The sequence below is a fragment of the Martes martes genome (assembly GCF_963455335.1).
Source record: "Martes martes genome assembly, chromosome: 2".
Classification (NCBI taxonomy): Eukaryota; Metazoa; Chordata; class Mammalia; order Carnivora; family Mustelidae; genus Martes; species Martes martes.
The window spans coordinates 83,063,565-83,091,272 of NC_137889.1; the positions used below are offsets into that span (position 1 = coordinate 83,063,565).

The window sequence follows — 27,708 nt, forward strand, 5'->3', positions numbered from 1 at the left end:
CCTCCTCTCCATTCTCTTTAATCACACTTTTTGCATTTATCAGTAATCATGAGTGACTTTTCTGCCATTGATGCTACTTGTGCTATGACAATTCAGAACTCTCTAGATCCTCACTGCATTTGGTCTGCCATTTAATGTCCCACCTTTGTGTGTGTACATGCTGTGGGGTGGTGTCAGAAGGGATCTGAAAATCTATCTTTTACCAAATGTACTCGTTAGGCAAATCAAGTGCAAGAAGCCCAAAAAGTAGGAGAAAGGAAAGTGAGAGCAGCTATATTTTTAATGAGATCCCTCAGAGAGTTAAGCAAATTCAAGTGAGGCAGAAGAAATAAGGGATAACTGTGGAAAGGATCCTTGGCTTCGATTTCAATCAAACAAGGAAGAACAGGGCAGATGAGTGGGAGATTTTCTCACTAGACAGAGAAGATGGAATTTGTTTACCAGAATTGCTAATAGAGTGGGGGAGATGGTGACATAATCGTAAGCTGAAGAGAGAAGGAGAAAAGAAAGCAGCAGTGAAGAGTTCATCTTAAACTGGAGAAGAGATGAGGATCAGCGCCTGATGATGAGTGCAAGCAGGAGCAAATACTTTCATCGTTTTTATTTTTTTATAATTAATTATTTTCATTATGTTATATTAGTCACCATACAGTGCTTCATTAGTTTCTGATGTAATGTTCCATGCTTCATTGTTTGCGTATAACACCCAGTGCTCCATGCAATCCATGCCCTGCTTAATACCCACCACTGGGCTAACACATTCCCCCACCTCCCACCCCTCTGAAATGCTCAGTTTGTTTCTCAGTATCCAGAATCTCTCATGGTTCACCTCCCCCTCTGGTTCCCCCACTCTTCATTATTCCCTTCCTTCTCCTAATGTCCTCCATGTTATTCCTTATGTTCCACAAGTAAGTGAAACCATATGATAATTGTCTTTCTCTGCTTGACTTATTTCACTCAGCATAATCCCCTCCAATTCCATATATGTCGATGCAAATGATGGATATTCATCTTTTCTGATGGCTGAGGAATATTCCATTGTACATATGGATCACATCTTCTTTATCCATCCATCTGTTGAGGGGCATCTCAGCTCTTTCCATAGTTTGGCTATTGTGGCCATTGCTGCTATGAACACTGGGGTACAGATGGCCCTTCTTTTCACTACATCTGTATCTTTGGGGTAAATACCCAGTCATGCAATTGCATGGTCATAGGAAAGCTCTATTTTTAATTTCTTAAGGAATCTCCACACTATTTTCCAAAGTGGCTGCACCAACATGCATTAGCACCAACAGTGTAAGAGGGTTCCCTTTTCTCCACATCCTCTCCAACACTTGTTGTTTCCTGTCTTGTTGATTTTGGCCATTCTAACTGGTGTAAGGTGGTATCTCAATGTGGTTTTGATTTCCCTGATGGCTAATGACGACGAATATTTTTTTCATGTGTCTGTTAGCCATTTATATGTCTTCTCTGGAGAAGGGTCAGTTCATGTCTTCTGCCCATTTTTTTACTCAATTATTTGTTTTTTGGGTGTTGAGTTTAAGGAGTTTTTTATAGATCTTGGATACCAGCCCTTTATCGTTAGTGTCAGTTGCAAATGACACTGCCAATGTAAATCATACTTTCATGATTTTTAAATGTCCCAAAAGAGAGGGATGAGTTTGAGCAAATACAAAAGAACTTTTCTTCTTTATTAAGTAAAAGACCGCCCCCCTAAAAAAAAAAAAAGGTAAGTCTTGCCTTCTTGCCTTCATTTCTGTTTCACTCTTTTTTTTTTTCTTTTTTCTCTCTCTCTAATGCACAAAGGCATCATGGAGGAAGTTAACTAAAGGTATGGGCACCAAGAAAGAGGAAATGAAGTGGAAGTGAAAATGTGAAGAAACTTTAAGAAAATTGGTAATTAGGGGTGCCTGGGTGGTTCAGTGGTTTAAGCCTCTGCCTTCGGCTCGGGTCATGATCCCAGCGTCCTGGGATCAAGCCCCACATCGGGCTCTCTGCTCAGCAGGGAGCCTGCTTCCTCCTGTCTCTCTGCCTGCCTCTCTGCCTACTTGTGATCTGTCTGTCAAATAAGTAAATTAAAATAAATAAATAAATAAATAAATAAATAAATAAAAAGAAAATTGGTAATTATTTCCAAGCCTTGGTTAAATCATGAAGCAGATGAAATATAGCTTTGGAAGACTGTCTTTCTCTTGATTTTATTTCCCTCACCCCCACTGCCACCAACACAGGAATCCCTCTCCCTTCCCTCTTTATTATTGTTCTCCACCTGACCTGTTCTTTCTGGACTGCCCCCCACTTCCTACCAGTCTGTTCCCTTCTTGAATCAGCTAATGACTCTGCCTGGTGTGGTGCATAAATGATGAATTTTTGGAACACTGAAAAAAAACCTAAATTAAATTAAATTTAAAAAAATCTGAAACAGTGGATAACTGAAAATTAGGCCTACTTAGCACTCTAATCTGTTATCTGGTTCATCTGAGAGCTCCCCAGCAGCTCTGGAAAGATGGTAAGATGAAGAAACGAGTCAGAACGGGTAGGGAAGGTGATTAGGTAAGTCAGCTGTGATTCCTCTCAGGAATAACCAAATTTTAAAATACTCTGGCTGAGGTTGTAATGTAATCCCAAAAAAGAGCTCTTTCACAGAGAAATCTATGCATCATGAGATTGACCCTCTTCCTGAACTCTTTAATTTGTTGGGGAAGTCACTCCAGGACTTTCATTTACATCCCTTGAAATTTTTTAGTTTGCTTCCATATAACACTAGTTTTAACTTATAGTACTGAGTTTCCAAGGAAATATGTATAAAATATATCTAATCAGGTTAATGGTCAGTGTTGTAAAACACTATGGCAACTCTGAAAGGCTCCCAGAGACACATGCAGTTCCTCCGTTGTGTCAACAGGTGGTGCCATTAAACACAATCATGTGTATTTTCCAGTTTATTTTTTAAAATAATAAATTCTAGTAATTTCTCAAAAATGTTAATATGAACAAATAATTGGCCTTTGTGTTTTATCGAATTTGCATGCTTCTGGCAATTATTACTTCTGGAGGAGAAATTTTCTAATGTCTTATTTTGTCATTTTCACTGATTACTATTTCTGTTTAAAACAGCTTCATTTGTATACAAAGAAAGAACTTCAACCAGGAAAAGGCACCTTTACGCCCCAAATTTCATTTCAACTGCATTTTGATTCAGAGTGGTATAAAAAGAGAGAGAGAGAAACAAAAGCAAAGGCGATTCTCATCCAGGTGCATCACTAGGCAGTTCAGGGGTGGTTCTAAAACCACAGATTTCTGTCAGGATTCTCTCTTCCATTCTGAGAAAACGATTTCCAAATTATATTTTTTGGTTTCACTCTGAGATGGCTTCTCAACAGTCCATAAATACCCATAGCCGGTTCTGCCAGCATTTTTGGTTTGCAGATTATGCGTTTAATGAGACAAAACATAGCAACACAAACATTTAAATTGCCCCCATGTTTTACAACCTCAAGTGCTGTATTTTATATAAAGGCCACAAAATGAATATGGTTATTGGTGAAAATTGGATATACCCCAAGGACTCTGCATGCTGAACTTGAGAATGGAGCAGATTGGGAGACCAAAAGAATCCCCTGAGAAAGGTGGGTAAGGACTCAACTCCTCAGAGCAGTTAACATGTTCATTCCTACAAGCTGGACATTAGCCAAGGGAAAGCGGGATTACTTTTTTTTTCATTTGGGAAGTCTGATTTCCAATATTACTTGGATATGAGTAACACAGTTTTTGTTACATAGGAAAGAAACAATTTATATGAGGGAGTCAAGCAAAAATAGTTTTAAAATATTGCTATGTGCTAGAATCTATTTTTTGGTTTTATTTTGTTCAGGTTTTTTTGTGTGTGCTTTCAGGGGTTTTTTGGGGGGGGTTCTATTTATCATGTGCCTACAAGTTTTATTTTTTAAATACAGCAATAAATAAAATACAGTGTTTGATGTTCCTCAAAATGCTTCTCTAAAGATCAGTGTTCAATGCAAGGGCCACTTGGCATAATTACGTAGTGTTTACTTCAGTCAGGAAAGTAAGACGTTTCTTTGCTATGCCTGCCTGCAAAGCCATTTATCAAACTTCCTCATGGTAATATTTCACCTTGTTTCATTCATGTACAATAATAATTATTTACAAAACTCTTTTAAAACCTTAGCAAATGATTAAGAATATGCCAGTAAAACGAAAGCAATTGTCAAGGAGTAGATCTATATTAAACAAGCTGATTTTCAATAGATAAGCCTAAAACATGTTTTTCAGGGTAATTCTTGCAAACAGCAATACTTTGGTTGGCCAGTTACTGGTCACTAGATTACTCTTCCCCTTCTAACAGCTTTGGGCTCTATACTAGGAAGGGTACCAGATGCCCAGAGACTGAGTTGTCCTTCTGTAGGTCAATCCTTCGTGTTTGTAACTAATGACTAAGTAATACACGAAATAACATTGTTAAATTTATTTTGCTAGGGAATAATAATAACAACAGCTTTTCTTATATTTCCGGTTTTGCTCAGGGACAGTGTCAGTTACTTCATATATACATTACCTAATTCAATACTAAAAACAACAGAATATTGGAATATTACAAAATCTCTTCTAAATTAGAGCTAATCAGATGAATACAAAATTTCCTGCTAAGTGTACAGTCTGTAAAATAATCATAGCATAATTTGTATTTCTGTCCTAACACTCTGCAAATGAAATGGAGTCCCTTAGAAAACATTTATAACTACCTTTTATATATCATGACGTAAGCTCAACTAATTGATGGGACCTATGAAGAATTAAATCATGATTTAATGATAAGCCACTGGGGTGCCTGGGTGGCTCAGTGGGTTAAAGCCTCTGCCTTCGACTCAGGTCATGATCTCAGGGTCCTGGGATCGAGCCCCACATCCGGCTCTCTGCTTAGCAGGGAGCCTGCTTCCCCCTCTCTCTCTGTCTGCCTCTCTGTCTACTTGTGATCTCTGCCTGTCAAATAAATAAATAATATCTTTAAAAAATGATAAGCCACACTTGAAACCTTTTAGAAATAAATTGATGCTGATCAAATGACAGAAATAATGCTTCTTGAAACAAAAAAATATAAAAGTCAATTCACTTAATTATGACATTTGTGAGGCCCTTAAGAACTCAATGTTTAAAAATCCCTTACTATTTTGCCATTTGCCGACTGACTACTAAATTAGCAGAATAACAAAAATAGCTAAGACAAATTGAGTACTTAGCATGGTTCAGATGATGTGCAAAGCCAGCCCCAAGTATTATCTTATTTAATACTCACAACAAACTCATGAAGCGAAGACTGTTCTCCCATCCGATGGAAGAGGAGCCATATATTAGAAAGATTAAGGAACCTGGCACAGTGTAGACCAGGAACCTGGTATTTCTGTTTCAAAAACCATCATTCTCTGAGCTGTTTGCAGCCTTCCTTCAGTAAAGAAATTCTCCATGTCTTCTGCAGAAAATAAAAACAAGTGAAACCAACAGAAAATTCAGAATATGTTATATATTGCCAGGTACAAATATGGTCTACCTTTATCAGTCCTTATCAATCAATATAAATAAACATGAGTTAATTGATTATTGATAGTTTAGAAAGAATTCACTTTCTCAAGAGTCTGAAAATATACTGCTTCACTGATGACACAACTTTAAATATTCCAGACTAAATTAGCCAGCTGAAGTAAAATAGACGTGTTTTGAAGCATATAGAGCTACAGAAGTTCAGCCTCACAATACGTTACTGTAGGACTCAAATTAATTGAAGTTCAGGGTGCCTTTTAATCCCACTTATTACCCTCAGAAGAATTAGCTTTGTTGTGCTCATGACATCTAAGGGACCTTGTGATTCTTCAACGAGAAATTGTATTTTATTTATTTATTTATTTATAACATTTTATTTGTTTATTTGAGAGAAAGCGCACACTCTTGGGCCACTCAAGTGGCAGGGAGAGGCAGAGAGAGAGGGAGAAGCAGACTCCCTGCTGAGCAGGGAGCCCAACCAGATCCCAGGACTCTGGGATCTTGACCTGAGCTGATGGCAGACTTCGGTCTGTTTCTCAGGTGCCCCGAGAAATTGTATTTCAAAAATGAGAACTAATTTTTTGAAGATTATGAGTTTCAAGCTACCCATTCGATCAGACCCATGCCATCAATACTTCTACTACCTGATAACCCAAGGTGGACTTTGAATATTGATGTATTCCAACCTGAAAAGGGTAACCTGTTTGAACTTCTTAGAGTTGTGTTTCTCACAGATAGCATTAAGGATTTCTGACTCACTACTTTTGTTTGGTTCAATATTTTGGTAAACTTAAGGACTCATGGAAAAGATAAAGCTATGCCTTTCAAAGAAACCGCTGCCATCTCCCACTGATCGAAAGAAGTTTGATCATGACTTTGCCCTCTCCACTTCCTTTCATGGGGTGCACAACATCGTTCGCAACCAGAGCAAAATTCGCAAGCTGATCTGGTTGGTGGTAGTCTTGGGCTCAGTCTCACTCGTTGTATGGCAGATCTACAGTCGCTTGGTCAACTACTTCACATGGCCCACAACGACGTCCATAGAGGTTCAGTATGTCGAAAAGATCGACTTCCCAGCTGTGACATTTTGCAATTTAAACAGGTAAAAATTCTTCTTTAAGTAGTAATAAGTCTCTATAACATTGCTCATATAACCTTTCTTGTGTCACTGACAATAGAGTTTTATCATGTAATAGTTAATGTACCTAAAGCCATCAAGTTCTTAAATTATACCTAAAAACCCAAATATAGAAGGGTAAAGAAGCTTATTTGGTTTCTTCTTTCTTTTCTTCCATCTTTCTTTCTGTAATTATTTACTAGACATCACACCAAACCCTGTGGCTAGATCAATGTAAAAGTCTGGATCCTTGCACTTAAAGAGTTTGTTAATTAGCAAAAAAAAAAAAAAAAAAAAAAAAGAGAGAGAGAGAGAGAGAGAGAGAAGCATATACAGTCCCAATGCAACATGTATGGTCATTGCTCTAATAGCAAAAGGGACAGTCTGTGTCCGGGATGTCATGGAAGTCCAAGTATCAAGGATGCCCTAGACATGTGCTTAATAGCAGTTTCTAGGTGGAGATGAGGAAGAACCTGAAGAGAGAACCACGGTACAAAAGTAATTTGGAGACAGGGAATGTTCCAGTGCATTTGTGATTAGACCCTTAATACAACAGAGGTGGACCAGCTTCACAGACCTGGGACCTGTGCAGTCACACAGGGCCCTGAGCTCAGGGCCCTTGGCATAATGCTCTGCTATTCTTGAGTCCTTAACTACAACTCCCTCCAGAAAATAGCAATTCAACAACTACACTAAGTCTCCTGTAGGAGCGTAGCTGTTCCCCTTGAGGCCTTCCAGAGAATACCCTATATTTGCCTATGGATGAGGCTGAAAGGTCACATGTAGGATTTTTCGGTGGGGGGGGGTTGATTTCCTAAGAACCACCCCTGATCAATCTTCTGAGATTCAACTTTTGTATGTATAAATTATAACTATATAATATTATCTACACGTTTGCTGTTACATTAGATGAGATAATATATACACCATTTTGTCTCACTACTGGAATCTTCCTCAGACAGGTGTTCCATATGTCCTGGATATTATAGCACGTTTGTGTGACTGCTAGATATGTGTCAAGGTGTGTATCAAGGTCCCAAAGAGTAAAAGCAAATCAACCCCACTCCCGCCCAGAAATTTTCAGTACTATTGCCTATGTTAAAGGGTCTGTGTTCTAATACAAGCAAAGATTAGTTGAAGAGAACTGTTATTAAAATAAAATGTATATACTATTTTGAGAATGGTAGTATGAGGAATTTCACAGACCTTCTCTTTAGAGAAACAATCATCACTGGTGAAAATAATATATATATATGTTTCTTTTTTTTTGAAAAAGCAATCATTAAGGGGTAATCTTCCAAATATGAAGAATTCCTATACCTCAAAAGCAAACAAACAAAAATTCCCATAAAACTAAATGACCCAATTTAAAAATGTACTAAGGATTAGAATAGACATTTCTTCAGAGAAGATATACAAATGGCCTGCAGGTATATGAAAAAAAATTCTCAGTGTCACTAAACATTAGAGAAATGCAAACAAACACCACAATTAGATACCACCTGTCAGGATGGCTATTATTAAAACGGACAAACAAATACAAAACAAACAACCAAAAACCAAAAACAACAACAAAAACAAAGACAGCAAGTGTGGGTGAGGATGTGAAGAAACTGTAATCTTCATACACTGTTGGTGGGAATGCACAAGGGAGCACCCACTATGGAAAACAGTGCAGAGGCTTCTCAAAGAATTAAAAATAGATTTACCATATAATCCAACAATTTCACTTCTAAGTATACATCCAAAAGAATTTAAAACAAGATATCAAGGAGATACTAACATTCCCATACTGATTGCAACAGTATTCATAATACCTAAAATGTGGAAACAATCTAAATGCCCATTGATAGATAAGTAGATAAACAAAATGTGTTATGTGCATACACTGATACATTATTTAGCCTTAAAGAAGAAGGAAGTTCTGCAATGAGAAACAGCATGGATACACCTTGAGGACACTATGCTAAATGAAATCAGCCAGTCACAGAAGGGCAAATACTACATGATTCCACTTTTGTGATGTATCTGAAATAATTAAATTCATAGAACCAAAGAGTAGAATGGTGGTTGCCAAGGACTGAGGGAAAGGGAACAGAACTGGGGAGTTAGAAATCATTATGCATAAAGTTTATATGACTGTACAAGATGAAGAAGCTTTAGAGACCTGCTGGGCAGCATTGTACCTAAATCAACAATACTGTTTTTTACACTTAGATTTGTTAAAAGAGTAGATTTCATGTTGAGTGTTCCTACCACATGAAAGAAAGAAGAAAGTATTTTTTTTTTAATTACATAAAAAGCTTCTGCACAGCAAAGGAAACAGTCAACAAAACAAAGAGGCAACCCACAGAATGGGAGAAGATATCCGCAAATGACACGACAGACAAAGGACTGATATCCAAGATCTATAAAGAACTCCTCAAAAAACAGATAATCACGTCAAAAAATGGGCAGAAGACATGAATGGACACTTCTCCAAAGAAGACATACAAATGGCTACTAGACACATGAAAAAAATGTTCATTCATTAAAACACATTGAGATAATCGCTTTACACCAGTTAGAATGGCAAAAATCACCAAGACAGTAAACAACATGTGTTGGAGAGGATATGGAAAAAGGGGAACCCTCTTATGCTGTTGGTGGGAATGCAAGTTGGTGCAGCCACTTTGGAAAACAGTGTGGAGATTCTTTAAGAAATTAAAAACAGAGCTACCCTATGACCCTGCGATTGCATGACTGGGTATTTACCCCAAAGATACAGACGTAGTGAAAAGAAGGGCCATCTGTACCCCAATGTTCACAGCAGCAATGGCCACAGTTACCAAACAGTGGAAAGAGCTAAGATGCCCCACTATAGCTTTTCTCAATTCAGAAAGTCCTAGCAAGGGCTCAAACACCTTGTGTCTAACGCCAAGCTTCACCCTAATCAGAAATATGTGCATGACAAAGCAAGAAAAATTTAAGGAGCCTTGATTAATTCTTAGAGTCTTTTCTGAAGTAAGGTACAATTTAATTGTGTATGGGTCTATTAGAAGCCCTGAGTTTAACAGACACCAGAATGCATTATTATAGGCTAAGATTTGATGGGTGACAGGTAAAAAGTCTTTCATAAATGGGAAAAGCACAATTGTGAATGCAGTCTCTTTTTGAACCTTAGGTGAAAGTTGAAGATCTGGAAATTTATTCCCTTAAAATTGTCTGTGCATGCGTATCCTCAGGTCTATACACATCCCAGTTTGAAGACCATTATTCTAAACTGCATTGCCTCCAATTCACATGAGAGAAAGTAAGGTGTACCATTGCAGTTTCCTTAAAGTTACTAGTTAGGGACTGAAAAAGATGTCTGCTATTCGCTCCTAATATCTGTACTCTTGCTAAACTACCTTATTAGCAGGAATCAATTCCTGAGTTGAGGAAATTTTACCAAGGGATCTCAGATTATTAGGAAGGATTTAATTTTTTTTAATTTTGTTTATTCATTTGACAGAGAGAGACACAGAGAGAGGGGGAACACAAGCAGGGGGAGTGGGAGAGGGAGAAGCAGGATTCCCACTGAGCAGGGAGCCTGGTGCAGGCCTCAGTCATAGGACCGTGGGATCATGACCTGAGCCAAAGGCAGACACCCAACAACTGAGCCACCCAGGTGCCCAGGAAGGGTTTATTTTTTGCCATGGGTACCAGGGGCCAGTACAATGTATATGGCAGCCTAGAGTAGATAATTTTTGTAACATTCCCCTCCTTTATATAACAAAATTATTTTCAGTTACAATTATGAAATTAAACATACAGCAATAATGGCCTATATGTATTTGTTCTAAATTTTTAATTAAGTAAATATAGTACAAAAATAGGAAAGAAATAATGCACTGATAATTTTTAAGATTAATATATTTTTGAAATAAAAAGAAAGACCTTTATTTTGGGTCTGTCAGTGTGATGAATAATTATAGCACTGTAGCTTCCATTTTTCAGCCTTTTGCAAATTTGTCAATGGTTTCATCAAAATTGCCTTCTTTATATATTCTTGTTCAATATTCAACACAGCTGGACTTGTTGGTATTGTTTCATTCGCAGTTGACTGAAAAATACTTACGAATTTTAAGCTTGAAAATTTCTTTCCCACAAAACAGTGACTTGAACTCATCAGGATACATTTGCCAGAGATTTATAAAAATCACACCTCACAATAAATTCCAGGAATTTCAAGACTGCTTTTGGTTTTGTTCCTGTGGGACCTATTCTAGTGACTCTCAGATGTTCCTGTGTCAAACATGTTCACTAAACTATCTTCAGCATAAAATTAATCATGGATTTCCATTATATTATATTTGGGGGGGAAAAACACACCTCTGAAATTTGTTTTCTTCTATTAAACACAGAAATAAAATAAATAAAGAATAAAACCAGAGATAATGATGGGATAGAGTGAATACGGATGTTATTTGAGCTATTGCATTAGAATGAATAACTTGAGTTCTGTTTATCTTCACAGTAGTCACTGTGCTTCTTTTTTATTCCAAACCTACTGCTTAAATATGAGGTAAGGGATTTTATTTGACAGAGAGATAAAGAGAGCACAAGTAGGAGAGTGGCAGCCAGAGGGAGAGGGAGAGGCAGGCTCCCAGCTGAGCAGGGACTCCAATGCAGGGCTCGATTCCAGGACTGTGGGAACATGAGCTGAGCTGAAGGCAGTTGCTTAACTGACTGAGCCATACAGGGGCCCCAGGGATTTAAAATAAAAGATAAAATCATGACTCTTATACAAATATGAAATGGACACGTGTCAAAGATTTGATTTTCAGGGGCGCCTGGGTGGCTCAGTGGATTAAAGCCTCTGCCTTTGGCTCAGGTCATGATCTCAGGGTCCTGGGATCCAGCCCCACATCAGGCTCTCTGCTCAGCAGGGAGCCTGCTTCCTTCTCTCTCTCTGCCTGCCTCTCTGCCTACTTGTGATCTCTGTGTGTCAAATAAATAAATAAATAAATAATCTTTAAAGATTTGATTTTCATAGAGTACTATAAGATACTTAAATTTTCTCGTAGGAGAATCCAAACAGCAGACATTCTTCTCTATTTTTCCTTTCTATAAAATGATCTGCAAAATATGCATTTCTTGTTAACACATGCTAGACTTAGATCAATTTTGGTGGGATCCAATGAAGGTCTGAGTCAAGCATCAATTTGGAGATTAGATGAAACGTATGCATTTGGGTCACAAAATCTGGGGATGTGTAGTTAGAGGCATTAGCATATGCATTAATTAACTGGCTATCAATTATTAACTTATTGAAACAAAGCAACACATTCTTATTACTATTTTCTTAGCCTCTTACCAGCATATGTTAAATGAAAGAGTAAGGCAAACTCTAACTAAGCAAGATTTCTAAAAGAATAGACTTGGTTTAGAAATTCAGTTTAGAAATTTGGATTTAAGTAAAAAATACACTCAGAGCAAGACACTTTGGTGTTACACTGAACAATATGTCTCATAATTTTTTTTTTTACTTTCTTTGTTCCAAATATTGCTAGCTTTATCCATTAACTCTAGCTCATCTGCCTAGATCACCCTCATGGTCTCAACTATTATGGTGTAATAAAGATTTTTTTTAAAGAAAACATTCCATGCTAATGGATCAGAAGAATAAACATTGTTAAAATGTCTATGCTGCCCAGAGCAATGTATACTTTCAACACCATCCCAATCAAAATACCAATGGTGTTTTTCATAAAGCTGGAACAAACAATCCTAAAATTTATATGGAACTAGATAAGACCCCAAGTCTCCAAGGAAATGTTGAAAAAGAAAAACAAAGCTGGGGCCATCACATTGCCTGATTTCAAGCTATATTACAAAGCTGTGATCACCAAGACACAATGGTGCTGGCACAAAAACAGACATATAAACCAACAGAACAGAATAGAGAGCCCAGATATGGACTCTCAGTTCTATTGTCAACTAATCTTTGACAAAGCAGGAAAAAATATCCAATGGAAGAAAGACAATCTCTTCAATAAGTGGTGCTGGGAAAACTGGACAGCCACATGCAGAAGATGACACTGGGCCATTCTCTTACACCATACACAAAGATAAACTCTAAATGGAAGAAAGACCTCAATGTGAGACAGGAATCCATTAAAATCCTAGAGGAGAACATAAGCAGTAACCACTTAGTCATTGGCCACAGAAAATTCTTTCAAGACACATCTCCAAAGGCAAGGGAATCAAAGTGAAAATGAACTTTTTGGGACTTCATCATGATCAAAAGCTTCTTCACAGCAAAGGAAACAGTCAACAAAACAAAGAGACAACCCACAGATATTATCAAATGACACTACAGACAAAAGGCTGATATCCAAAATCTATAAAGAACTTCTCAAACTCTTCATCCAAAAAACAGATAATCAAGTCGAAAAATGGGCAGAAGACATGAATAGACACTTCTCCAAAGAAGACATACAAATGGCTAACAGACACATGAAAAAATGTTCATCATCATTAGCCATGAGGGAGATTCAAATCAAAACCACACTGAGATACCACCTTACACCAATTAGAATAGCAAAAATCAACAAGGCAAGAACCAACAAATGTTGGAGAAGTTGTGAAGAAAGGGGAACTTTCTTACACTGTTGGTGGGAATGCAAATTGGTGCAGTCATTTTGGAAAACAGTGTGGAGGTTCCTCAAAAATTTAAAAATAGAGCTACCTTATGACCCTGCAATTGCACTACTGGGTATTTACCCCAGAGATACAGATGTAGTGAAAAGAAGGGCCATATGAAGCCCGATGTTCATAGCAGCAATGGCCACAATATCCACTATGTGGAAAGAGCCAAGATGTCCTTCAACAGATGAATGGATAAAGAAGATGTGGCCCATATACACAGTGGACTATTTCTCAGTCATCAGAAAGGATGAATACCCAACTTTTGTATTCACAGGGATGATACTGAAGGAGATTATGTTAAGTGAAATAAATCAAGCAGAGAAAGTCCATTATCGTATGGTTTCACTTATTTGTGGAGCATAAGGAATAGCACGGAGGACATTAAGAGAAGGGGAAAATGAAGGGGGAGAAATCAGAGTGGGAGACAGACCATGAGAGACTATGAACTCTGGGAAACAAACAAAAGGTTTTAGAAGGGGGGTGTAGGAGGATGGGTGAGCCTGGTAATGGGTATTAAGGAGGGCATGGATTACAGGGAGCACTAGTGTTATACGAAAACAATGATTCATGGAACATTACATCAAAAACTAATGATGTACTGTATAGTGACTAACATAACACAATTAAAAAAGTATTTTAAAATGTCCTCCCTTTAACCCTCTTTATCTATTGTATTTATACCTCCTACACATGTGAAAATTACTTCATTTCTCTGCATAGTTGTTTGAAAAGAATCCAGTGAACATCATGGGAAGTAATATTGACTCTCAGCCTGGGTAGAAACCCCAAAGTTGCAGGGTTTTTGAGCAGATCCCTGGCATAGTGTCATCATTCAGAGAGATGGAAAGCTGAAGGAAGTTCAAGGTCCATCCCTCAGTTAGGGCTACCACTGTGATCCCCCTCCCAAATCGCTTGCAAATGTAGACTGTTAACTCCTCAAAGATTACTAGGAACACAGCTGACCAAGAAAAGCAAGGTTTTTGGATATACTCTTATCAGGTAGAATACCACCATGGGTTCATAGTGTCTGTAAGGAAAGGGGAAGTCAGAGGACGATATGCATAGGAATCTAGAACCTGGGCTGGTGGATTTAAGACAGGCCTTCAAGGCTCAAAGCTGGTTAAGTAAGAGATTCTATTCGGACCTGACCATGAAGATAGTTTCTCACCTCTAAAAGGATATATGATGCTGGTTTGGGTGTGTTTTTTATTTTCCATGTTTTTTTTTATGTATACTCTACCTTGACTGAGAAAGGGTTTAATGTGGCTTCTAGGAGAAAACAAAATTACATGAAATATAATAGAAAGTGAAGATAAAATATAAAACCTGGGACAGAAAGGAAGTCCAGGAGTGAGGTCACATATACACAAACCCAGCACCACATGGCTCTGTGTACTTAGCAAGAGAGAATACACTCTGTGTTCTATGTTTCCTAACAACAAATTTGAACAAAGAGTGTTGGTCCAGTTTCAAGGTTTTTTATACCCAAAATATGAAAATACTAATCATATTTTGGAAAGGATATAGTGTATGCAAATAAACAACTATACACAAGGCAATGTGGAAATTGCTCAGTGAAAGAAAGGAATCACAGATTACTTATTGTAGTTAGGGAGAATAGATTCCTTCTCCTTTAATTGCCAGGAAAATACTTGGACAGTGATGGGAGGCATTAATTTCATGAATGTTTATATAACTTTCACTATATTCCAGACACGCTTCTAAATGTTTTAAGAAAAATAACTTTACCATCAAAATAACATTTTAAGGTAGGCTTCTAACATACCCTGATTTTACAAGTGAGAAAACTGAGTCACAGTGAGATGAAGTCACTCATTGGCTGTAACAATCAGGGCTTCCTTGGAGAAAAAGAGCCCTATGAGTGACACAGAATAAATTTAGTATAAGGATTAAGTCCACTACAGGTTGGGGTTGATTAAGCAGTCTTTGTAAGTCTCTTGCCTCTGTTTCTGGTGCTGGGCTTGAAATCAGCAAGATCACAGTCAGAAAGGAAAACAGATCTGAAGCGAAGGAATAGGAACTAGGAAGGTGTGTCTCTCTTCTTCACCACCCCTGATCTCGGTAGGGTAGGCCACCTACAGGATGAACTGGCACCTTCTCCAGGTCACACTCTGATTTGATCCGGGAGCTGAAGAAGCTGAAGGAAGCAGGAAGAGCTCCAGTCCTGGCTGTTGCCCCATATCAACAAGTTGAGTCAGGAGATGTACCACAAAGTACGTCTGAGACTGAAGTTCTTACTCTACTATTGTAACCAGATATATACAAGGAAGATGTTGGAAAATAATTCCAACATAACCGCTTTGGCAGAGTACAAAGCCACAATGACAGAGCTGGGATTTGAACCCAGGAAATTTGGCCCCTGAATCTATATTCTTAGCAACTTTACATTTCCACTTCTCTCTTCATGTTGGGTCTTGAAGATCTATTACGATGTATCTAGGTCTAGGTCTGTAAAGTCTTCTAGGTAAATGAAATGACAGGTACAAACGCAAGGCAGATTTCAGATGTGGAAAAGACCTCTTAGGAATTCAGTTTTCCCTGAATGTATTATATGAATGAAGGAGAACATAACTTTAGATAAGCTGGAGAAGCTGATAGGGCCCAGAATTTTGGTGTCTGTCCTCTAGATAATAGACAGTCTTCGCTATTCTAAATATTGCCTTTTTTTCCTACTAATAGGTTCCAAACAGAAGCTGCAGCCAAATTTGGTATTATTTTTTTCTTATGGAATATTGTCTACAAAGTTCTCCATCTTCAGGAAATCAGGTCCAATTACACTGGCTTTAAAGATGCTATTGATTTTCTCGCAAGTCATCAAAACTTCAGCATTACAGAGTTTGTTAAAAAAAATGGTTTTTATCTCAACAGTAGCACACTGTTGGAATGTGACTTTTTTGGAAAGCCATGTGGCCCACAGGTAACAATTTGATATTTCTTCAAATATCATCAACATAATAAACTACTGCACTGTACTGTTTCACATGGAGATGAAGTTTACTTCCACAGAGAATCAATCTAAATTTGCTGAAAGAGGCTATTTCATTAGTTCAGCCTTATGACATCATGGGGTATGGAATACACATGAAACATACTTCTTTTTCCAAGTGGTTAGGTAAGAGAAGCTAGAGAACAGAAATCTTTGATTAACTTTGTTGCAGGATAATCTCCAAAAAAAATTAATGCAAGGGAATATTTTAATATTTCCCAATCTTTGATAACATATTCCAAGATAGCATTTTTATTATCATTAAGGAGCCAACATTCAGATTTTTTTTTTTTTTGCTTGAAGGCTATAGAAAGCATTTCATAGCATTTGACTGTGCAAATTACATATATTTCTCTAATCACTCATAACATCCTATTTTTATCCTTTACATAATTAGTCTACGTTTCAGAGAAAGTGTTGGATATCCCTGGAAACTATTAGCAAAGGGATATGTAGGGACTCTGACACCATGCTTCTAGTAGGAGCAGTTCTGTAACAGGTGTTGCTAGGTTATTCCAAGCAAATTTCACAAATTCATGATTCTGAGAAACAATTCCTTATCCTTCTGGTAGGCTTCCTTAGCGCACAGACCAAAAAAAGTCCTGACAGACATCTGGCTGAGATGAAGCCCTTTTCAAACTCTTAACGTAGAGAAGAATTTCTTCTATGCTGCTTGTTATTTACTAAACAACATGTTCAAACTTGTCACCAAGAAAGTTTGTATTAGACATGTATTAGACAGGAATCTTTCAGGTGCAATTTACAGAAACCCACCTCTGGAAACAAAAAAGAGTAGAAAGTATGCATCAGGTTAATTAACAGGGAACTCTTGAGAGTAGGACTGGCTTCAGAATAGGTTCAACCAAGACACTTTGACAATATCATTAACATTTTCTCTCTCTTTCTATCTCGTGACTCACGTTGGTTTTTTTCCCTGTGTGAATTCTCACAGAGCCATGATGATTGCTGACAACCCTCACCTCTCATTATCATATGTTAACACTCCAGTATCCTCTTAATAATTCCGTGCAAGACTGATTAGCTTTGCGTAGGACAAATGTCAGTTCCTAAACCAGTTACTGAAGTGAGGGAATAGGATATTCAGATTGGCCCAGTTTTTAATCACATGGGTGCCTATGCGGTATTGGCATTTGGAGGATGCCAATAGTGGTGGCGGGGGCAGCCCTCAAAGAGAGGATATAAGACCCTTCTCCCTAGGAAAGAATACATGCTTCCGTGAATCCTTACTAAACACACAACAAATAATTTTTAAAAACATGTTTATTTACATAAAAAATCTCAGATAATCACATATAGATTGACACAAGCATATTAAAAAAAAAACCTGTTAATGAACACAAACCAGAATCACCACATTACCTCTTCTTTCTGATATTTCTTCATTCTTGTTTAGACATCTGATTTTTTTAAAAGTTAGAACAACTTCAACTTCAAAAGTCTCCAAAATACCTAACTAATTACATTTCATTTGGTTCATTTTCACATTGAGGACTTTGCACATGTCTTCACTGAATATGGAAATTGTTTTACTTTTAATCATGGTGAAAATATTCAAGCAAAGAAAAAAGTGAGTGTCTCTGGAAGAGGCTTAAGCTTGCTCTTCAATGTCAATCAGGTACTGAATTTTCTTAAACCTTGCCAGGGGTCAAGACAAATAAGAATGTGCAGAGGTTTCAAAAGATTTGATCAAAATATTTTGCCCTGTCATATTGGTCCCACAGTTGGTATTATTTCAGTTTTTGTTAACCTAGCTTGGAGTCCTATGGATGCAAATATTGACATAGAGATTAAAAAATTAAAATTTAGAAGCATAATCTGGACATTTTTAACTATACTACTGACCATCATTTTCGTGGCTCCGGAAATGTTCATATCACAAAATAAGGAAGCCAGAAGTTTCTCAGCCACAATGTAGATAGTTAATTTAAAATGACTTTATGTATTTTAAGAATATTTTTAGAAAGACTTTTATGTAAAAAAGGTAACATGTTTTAGAAAGGAATCATGCACGCACATTTGACAAACCATGGAATCTATAGTCCAAAGGATGACTTAAAAATACTCATTGTATAAAGAATGCTGTATAAATTGACTGCTTAAGCCTAATTTCTACAAATTTGTAATTGGTCCAAGAAGTCTAAGTGTTTAGGCCTGAGAGGCAGATGTCCAGACACCTTAGGAATACAGTGGTTGTCAGCTTTCAAGGGTACTTGGTGTAGCTCTCCCCTCCAAGAGTAATTCCTCTGTTATATCTTACACAACTGTTTTTATATTACACATTCAGAGATATTCTGCTTCATTATTATGGTTTTATATATGAAGATTCTGAAATGCTGATAAATTAGGCATCCAAAGTTATATGATTAATGTGAAGTTGAGAAGTAAACCTGGTTTCCCCAAATCCCATTAAACTATACTACCTCTCAATCCAAATGAATAAGGCCATGGGCTAATTTCAAAGAGTTTTTCTTTAAGGCATGTTTCATAACTTCCTCTTGTATCCCACTCAAGATACTTTTTATCCTAACACAGTACTGCAACAGTATAGTGCATATATATATATATACACACACACACACATATATGTATATGTGTATATGTGTGTGTGTGCATATATATACACACACATATATAGTCTTATCTATGAAATATATATATATATATATTTACTTGTACTTATATTTTATTTATATTTGCAGGACATTTAAATACTAGCCATATAGTCTGTTCAGATATTATATTATGAATTTTACAAGCTAGAATTTCCCAAATATTTTTAGAATGCAATTAAAATTTGCAAATGCAAAGTAATATTCCATAAGTAAATGGCTCTTAAATACTTGCCCACACTAGCCAGTTGAGTGTTTCTTAGAGAGTCATAACAGGCTGAGGAGAAACAGGGTCCTGAGCTACCAATAGAATATTAAGCATGTTTATTAAGTGTAATTACATATGCAGTTGATCCATTCACAGAAAAAATCATCATATTCCCAAGCCCTTTCTTTTGCCTTATAATCAGAAATTGTAACTACAGACAGTCCCTGACTTAACAATGTCTCCACTTATAATTTTTCAACCTCACAAATGGTGCAAAAGGGATATGCATGCAGTCAAAGTCATACTTCAAATTTTGAATTTGGATCTTTTCTTGGTCTAATGATATGTGGGACAATCTCTTATGATGTTGGGCTGAGGCCGCTCTCAGCTAGCCACGCTATCACCAGCATAAGTAACTGATACACTTGCAATCATACTTCACCCATAGAACCATTCTGGTTCTCGCTTTTGGTTCCATATGCAATAAATTACACAAGATATTCAACATTCTACTAAAAAGTAGGTTTTGTGTTAGATGATTTTGCCCAGCTCTAGACTAAAGTGAGTGCTCTAAACATGTTTAAGATAGATTAGGCTAAGCTATGATATTCTGTAAGTGAGGTGTCTTAAATGCATTTTTGGTTTATGATATTTCTTCTTTACAGTGGGCTTATCAGTATGTAATCTCTTGTAAGTCAAGGAAGATCTTTAATAACAAGATACCACAAGTTTAGGGTTCATTTTTTTCATCTGGCCTAGGATTTACTGATGAGCACTGGTGTTAAAAATATAGTGTAAGTCTTCACTATTAGGGGGAAATGAATTTCAATTTTAAATAAGGCCAGAGATTTTAATTGCACGGAGAAGAAAGGAGCCAAATGATTTTCTAAAACAAACAAAGTGAAGAGAATAGGCAAGAAAGAAGCAACTAAAAGACCACAAGGGGAAGAGAGCGCCCTGGGAAATCAGATAATTAGCAATCATGATATGTTCTATGGTATTCATCTAAGGTGAAGGTAATCTATGGAAACTGTTGACTCCTTGACATGTGATTCAACCATGAAAAGTACATCTTAGGGGGTTATTTTTCAGTTTGCATATAAAAAGAAATTGGATATTGTTAGGAAATATTTAATTTTAAGTAGGTCAAATGCTATCATGAGATAAAATGAAATCTTGAACTTGTGTAGAATTGATATCAGTTTGTCACTGGGGAAAATTTGGGGTTGTCTCTTTCAGGAGGAATTCACTGATGACCCAGCCCTTGGTTTTGTTGATGCTGGAATCATTTTTGTTATCCATTCACCAAAGAAGGTGCCACAGATTGATGGCTTAGGCTTGTCGTCACCTGTAGGAATGCATGCCCGAGTAACAATCCGCCAAGTCAAGGTAAGTAGATGTACAAGGTGAAGAATCTGACGGAGTCAAGTAGGGTAGTAAATGGATATACACCTAAGTATTACTTCCACTAGAAACCTTTTTCTGCCATGCCATTAGAAGACCTCTGGAAGTTTTACATTTCATTTCATTTCAGATTCTTTCCCATTACTAGGAGGTACCTATGTAGTAATATCAGTGAATTCTCATGTACAATATAAATAAAAACTGGGAAACCTGGAAAATTTAAGGTAACTTCAAATTTCATTAGAAATGGAAAGGATCAGTAAATATGAAGAGAACCCCAAGTTGTTGAATTGTGCTTTATCTCAATAGGATGTTTTGGGAAGAAGAAAAATAAGTGGGAAGAGCAAGGAATCTTGGAGTCAGGCATGTGTGGTGGATTCCCATTTGCCAGCCGCTTGTTCTACAATTTCCTTAATTACTGTCCTGAAATTCCATCTCCTCTCTCCGAGAAAAAGACCTCTTTTTCATAGTTATTATAGTAACTACAACATTTAAGTGAAACAACGTCAAGAAAGCACTTACCAGGATGCCTAGGTGGCTCAGTAGGCCATGCATCTAGCTCTTGATTTCAGCTCATGATCTCAGGGTCTTGAGATGGAGCCCCATATTGGGCTCTGCGCTCAGGGGGGACATCTGCTTGAGGTTCTCCCTCCCCCCTCCCTCTGCCCCTTCTCCTGTGCTCTCTTTCTCTCAAACAGATAAATAAAATCTTAATTTTTTTTTTAAAAACCACTTACCATATTGCCTGGCACATAGTAAGTCCTCAATAAAAGATTTTTTTTTAAAGATTTATTTGTTTATTTGACAGACAGAGATCACAAGTAGGCAGAGAGGCAGGTAGAGAGAGGGGGGAAGCAGGCTCCCCGCTGAGCAGAGAGCCCGATGCGGGGCTCAATCTCAGGACCCCGGGATCATGACCTGAGCCTTTAACCCACTGAGGCTTTAACCCACTGAGCCACCCAGGCACCCCAATAAAAGATTTTTTTGCTTGTCATTTTGGTTGGTGCTTTGTGGGTGGACCTATGAATATGCTAACATATTATTTCCATAAATGATACTATTTTTTCTTATGTGATTTAATATTTAGAGCAGTCAGTCTGTCTGATTTTATTGATTCACTTTAAGTACAGAGCATTTGGGATATGTGTTAAAGGACCACTGTTATATTTACCTTTGGGGATTTTCAGGCTAAAAGAGTAAGCAATGTAGGCAAATGTAGTCAATTTAAAAAAAAATCAAAGAGTTCCAAGAGAAAAGTAAAATAATATATATTAGCTTCTCTTGTTGGAATGGAAATGTGTGGATTGTCTCAGATATACCTCCTGAGCCACGTGTTTATTTTCTCTTAAGACAGTTCATCAAGAATATCCCTGGGGAGAATGCAATCCTAACATCAAGCTACAGAATTTTAGTAGCTATAGCACTTCTGGTTGCTTGAAGGAATGTAAAGCTCAACACATACAAGAACAATGTGGATGTTTACCTTTTCTGCTTCCTGGTAAATAAAGAATGACAAATTTCCTCTTATGCAAACTTAACTTGAATCATGGAAAATAACATACCATAAAATTGTTTTCCACTCTTATGAAATCTATGTCAGAAAGCCGTCTACTTGACACGTATAACCCCCACCAACAGATCTTAAATCATGGAAACAGACCAGAGATTTCCGGAAAAGAAAAGAAAATCGAGTTACTCTCCAATTCTTATTTTCAGGATGTAAAATTGGGTGCTCTTAAGTATCTAAAATTGATCATCCCCATTTTCTCAACTTGAAAAAAAAAATTAGATCACCTATAAAAATGTTAATCAACCCCGAATATGTCATTACTGGGAAATTCTTTTCTTTATCATCAGAAAGCAAACAAACAAACAAACAAACTCCAGGCTCCCTTTACGAACAATCTGGAACATTTCCAGAGCCAGGGACATCAGCAGCCAACACAGAAGAAGGCCATAGAGCAGAGTGGGTGGGTCAGAGCTGGACTCTGAACCAGGCTGCTCATCTCAGCTATGCAAGTTCTCCTCTCCATGATCTTAGACTAAACCTCTCTGTACTTCTTATAAAATGGGGGAGAATCCTAACAGTGTCCTACCTTAGAGGATTGTCAACAGAGGAAAGAAGCATGTAAGTGGTTTGAAACACACCTGACACAGAATACATTCTATATGTAGAATGTTGGTTATTTTTATTCAGATTTGCCTCATACTCCCTGGCCAGCAAATATATAAAGACAGACAGAGTGGGTTAAAGGCAATACCAGTATGGCTCTTTAAATTGGCTGCTGTGGCCCATCTCACACACACAGGTGCGCGCACACACGTACACACACTATCTCTCACACACAGATAGACTAATGCCATGCCTAGTTAACAAATTGCTTCTTAGACTTTTTAGAATCATCACTTCCTTTTTTCCAGAATTCTAGTTATTGGAAACTGTCGTTCTGTAAAACGCTCATGCTGGATCTGATTTGTCATGGCCAATTATCTTTCCAAAGTTTCTGGGGGGAAACATCTGAATTGGTGGATGTATTATAATGTTTAAAATTTAAAAATTGCTCCTTGCAAATAGAACTGCATAACAAATATGAGCCAGAAACTAGACAAGATGAACTATAAAATACAAAGCATGGCATTTTTATGAACTTTAGCATATACCAAGTGCCTTCAAAATGATATCTTAGGGCGCCTGGGTGGCTCAGTGGGTTAAGCTGCTGCCTTCGGCTCAGGTCATGATCTCAGAGTCCTGGGATCGAGTCCCGCATCAGGCTCTCTGCTCAGCAGAGGGCCTGCTTCTCTCTCTCCCTCTCTCTCTGCCTCTCTGTCTACTGTGATCTCTCTCTGTCAAATAAATAAATAAAATATTTAAAAAAATAAATAAAAAAAAATATCTTATTTAGTTTGATCCTCACATATCCTTCTGAATCTATTTATAGATGATGAAATTGAGATCTATAGACATTAACTGAAGTAACTAAAGTACCTCTATTAACAATTTGCAAAGGCAATCCCAAAAATCCACTTTTTGGATATAGATTGTTTCCAAAATGTCATTGTTCTTTGTAATGGAACAAATATCATTGGAAGAAGCAAAGCATACTTTGGAAAAGAGAAGTTTTTTAAATAAATTTAATGCTGGAAGTAGATTTTTTTTCTTTTTGCTTCTTTCATTTCCCTTACCAAGAAACATCCTCATAGTAAGCCAAGTTTATCTACAACTTGTAAATAGACAATCCCTCTTGGTTATTTGGAAGAGCATTGAATAAACAGTGTGACTAACCCTAGGGACCACAAGGGTTATAGCAGTAGACAAGTATCTGTGTTAAGGTGCAATGACTAAAGATTTAGAATCAGCCTAGGATCAAACTCAGCTCTGCTCCATATTGATTTTACAATTTCCTCTCAAGGTCCACAGCCAGTGATTAATAATATTGATACTTATCTGACCACTAGAAAGGTAGCCCACCAGGTGTACGAGTTTTTGTATATATATTTAAATCAATGGATGTTAAGTGTTGAACCACTAAATTGTGCACCTGATGTTAATATTACACTGTATGGAAACTAACTGGAATTTAAATAGAAATAAAACAAGAAAAAGAAAGTACACGGTATGTTGTGCATCCTTCAACTAATACCGTAAAAAATAAAAGTCAATCAATCAATGGATAGAGGGAGAAGGACAGAAGGTGAACCAAACCCTACTCCCCTGCAGCTACTTGAACAGATGAGATGATAAATGTGAGAACAATTGTAAATTTCAAAGCTACATTTTAAAAATTAGTATATAGGCAAAGAAAAAAAGAAACATGGAAATAAAAACATTGTTATTTTTCCTCCCAATGTATATTTTCTTTAGATATTAGCATGTTTGCATAGTTTTTGTTTTGTCTTTTTTTGTTTCACAAAAGGATGGACAGATGGATGGATGGATGGATGGATGGTTGGATGGACGGATGGATGGATGGAAGGTATTTTTGTCATTATACCACTTATTTCATAAAATATAAAGTCTCTATGTTTACACTTATTATTTTTAAGGAAATGGGATAGAATGTGACCTACAAAAGTTTTACAACTGTGTTTCTCCTACACTTGGTAAGTGGTTTACTTTACTTCTTTATTCTCAGGACTTATATGAAAGATGCTCAGAGTTATACAAGACATTATTTTATTTTTTTAAGATTTTATTTATTTATTTGACAGAGATAGAGCAGGAGAGTACAGGCAGGGGGAGTGGCAGAGGAAGAGGGAGAAACAGGCCCAACACTGAGCAGGGACCCCGATGTGGGGCCTGATCCCAGGATCCTGAGATCATGACCTTAACCAAAGGCAGACGCTTAAAAACTGAGAGCCCAGGTGCCCCTATACAAGCCATTAAATTATATTATAGCTAGTCCAGAAATGAAACAGAATAGAGATTGTAAAGAGGGAGTTTTTCAGTATTCTTAAAATTAAGTAGCTTTTATAGACACAGTAAAACAAAACAAAGAAAACAAAACCCTCTGATTTCAAGATAAATCTGAATTAAATATTTTCAGTGCCAAAGTAACAACAAGAGAGTTTTGATTTTTCTTTCTAACTTTTATGTTTTTTTAATTTGATACTTTCGTATAATCAAAATAGCTTTGTTGTATTTTTCTTATTACATAAAGCATGCATATTTTGATGAGTTCAAACATGCAGAACAGAGACGAATCTTGCGGAAATCAGTAGAAGTTGCATCCCTGAGAATTACTGTCTTTATTTATCTAACCATTCTTTCATTTATTATACATATATCATATATATTCATATTCATTTATTATACATATATCATATATAAATACATATGTGTTATATATAGGCATACCTAAAATTTTATGCAAATGAAATCAAAATCATACATGCCACCTTTACTGGGGACAGTTTCTTCTTAAGCAACATTTTTTTTTTTTTGCTTTCATATTGTTTATCTTAACCCCTAACCAATATTAGCACTCTAGTATAGTCTGCCTTTATTTTTTTCCACATATGTAGCTTCATATTTATGAAGTTAAATCACTGGGTTTTTTTTATTAAAATGGAATATTATATACTTTCCTATAAAACTTGCTATTCTATCCCATTGTGGAAATACCTCCAGTAAACCAGGAATAGAAATTCACAGTTTCTTAAAAAAATTAAAAATCAAAAAAAATGTAAAAAGAATAAAAGAAAAAAAAAAGAAATTCACAGTTTCTTTTCCGTTGTTGTGAAGTATCTCATGGAAAGGATATGGGTAGAAGGGATCGCATATATTTTTTTAATAGTTTCCAAGCTGACTATGCAGAAGTCAGATTAGTGACCAGTGGAGTTAGGAGGTACATTGTCAAATTTCTTATAATTTCTTATTCCCAATGGGGTCTGGAGAGAGAGTTTGGGGAAACAAACCATGCATGTAGTTCTTCAGAGAGTGTTGTAAGATTAGCAGATACACAGACAAGTGTGTGTTTGTGAGAGTATGTGTGTGTGAGTGGATGTGTCTGTGTGAGTAGAGGGAAAGAATGGTGGTTTTAACCAGTGTAATCAACTAGAGGGTGTGTGCGAAAGTCATGCCCTAAAGGAGTATCATTAGATTATGGGGAAAAAAAAGCCCAAAGTTTATCATTAATCAGGGGGTTTTGGTGAACAAAGGGTTCACAGGAACAAAGAGTTTCAGTAACAAAGCCACAGGGAAATAAGAACCGGAATATCTACCAAGAGTGGGGAGCAGTGGACTGGACGCTGGGATGTGGTCCAGGGGAACACTGGAGACAAATATCACCTCCTGTAGGGGATTTTTTCAGTATACATTTGCATAGATAGTCTGATTGTTCTACAGAAGTCTAGAGAAGACAGAGGACGGAGAACCTCTGACTGATTTAGAAGTCACTGGGTCCACAGGTACGAGAGAACCTCAACACCCAGCCACATATTTCAGTTAGAACTTGGGATAAACCCAAGGGTAAGTTTACTTTAAACCTGCGTCATTGGCTTTCAGGATTGTGTTTGAAATTTCTTCTCAGAGTGACACAATGTCACATAAACAACTTTCCAACGTTTTCCTGTCCAAATGGATACTATTTTATGGAAATAAGCCCAGAGACTTTTCGAGAAAGAATTTCTGATTTCTAACAAAGATCAGAATCCAATGACTCAATGAATTTAAAAGATAACAACACCTAAATGTTTCGTTTTCCGTCTCCTTTGCTATATTTACACTGAAATCTAAATAAAATATAAATACCATTTGCCAAGAAAGTAATGATAGAACTTGTTAGCCACTTTTCTTAGCATTGAAAGTAAAATGATAAAATTTGTAATAGCTCTGTCCTCCCAACTATGGAGTAGTCCTCTTCTCTGAATACCCTGATTTTCATTCCAGACCTCATTGAAGATAAGGGATTATGCACAATGGGAACACATAATTCTAGCTGTCCTGTTCCTTGTGAAGAAACAGAATATCCTGCTACTATTTCTTATTCTACTTTCCCAAGTCAAAAAGCTTTGAAATATCTTTCGAAGAAATTAAATCAAAGTCAGGAATATATCAGGTAATCTCTTTAGTCTTATAAATTATTTGTAACTAACAGGAACATTTTATTTACTCAAAACTTCTAAAGGCCAAGGAGACAAAATTCTGAACAACCAAAGGAGGCAGTGGCTTACGTCATGAAATTAGCCATGAAAATCTAGAATTTTAAAAGTGGATAAGGTCATGTCTTTCATGCCTTCAATTTAACAGTGTGAAAAGTGAAATGAGGCCTACTTGAGGAATTTGCTCATGATCTCACCTTTGTTGACTGACTGGGGAAAATAACACTGCTGACGAGTATCAGCTGATGCTTTAAAATAGGAAAATTCCTCACCTGAGTATCACATAGTTTGAATGTTTTAATAACTGTAAGGTTGGTGGAGCACAAATTATTATTCTTATTTTACAGGCAAGGAAACTGACACACACAACATTTCAAGTAACTGTCCTAGGAAGGTAGTCAGAGACACAGAGAGAACTTGGGCCCAAGACCTAGGACTCCAGTCTCCCTATATTTTTCCACAAAGATATATCCTTCCAAGTTTGATTAACTAAAGATTAACTGAGGTCTCT

At 36.9% G+C, this 27,708-nt stretch overlaps 1 protein-coding gene across 1 annotated transcript in view; it reads left to right on the top strand.

Moving 5' to 3' along the window:
- Nucleotides 1-3,592: 3,592 nt before the first annotated feature.
- The window catches only part of ASIC5 (acid sensing ion channel subunit family member 5), a gene marked incomplete at both ends in the record, with an annotated part of 30,493 nt that continues 6,377 nt past the window's right edge, over nt 3,593-27,708 (top strand). The window contains 8 exons of the mRNA XM_080796326.1: nt 3,593-3,632; nt 6,355-6,661; nt 16,049-16,286; nt 17,866-17,991; nt 20,433-20,582; nt 21,948-22,095; nt 24,642-24,698; nt 26,986-27,154. Of these exons, the coding sequence (XP_080652452.1) occupies nt 3,593-3,632; nt 6,355-6,661; nt 16,049-16,286; nt 17,866-17,991; nt 20,433-20,582; nt 21,948-22,095; nt 24,642-24,698; nt 26,986-27,154 (1,235 nt within the window). The remainder of the gene's footprint in view (nt 3,633-6,354; nt 6,662-16,048; nt 16,287-17,865; nt 17,992-20,432; nt 20,583-21,947; nt 22,096-24,641; nt 24,699-26,985; nt 27,155-27,708) is intronic.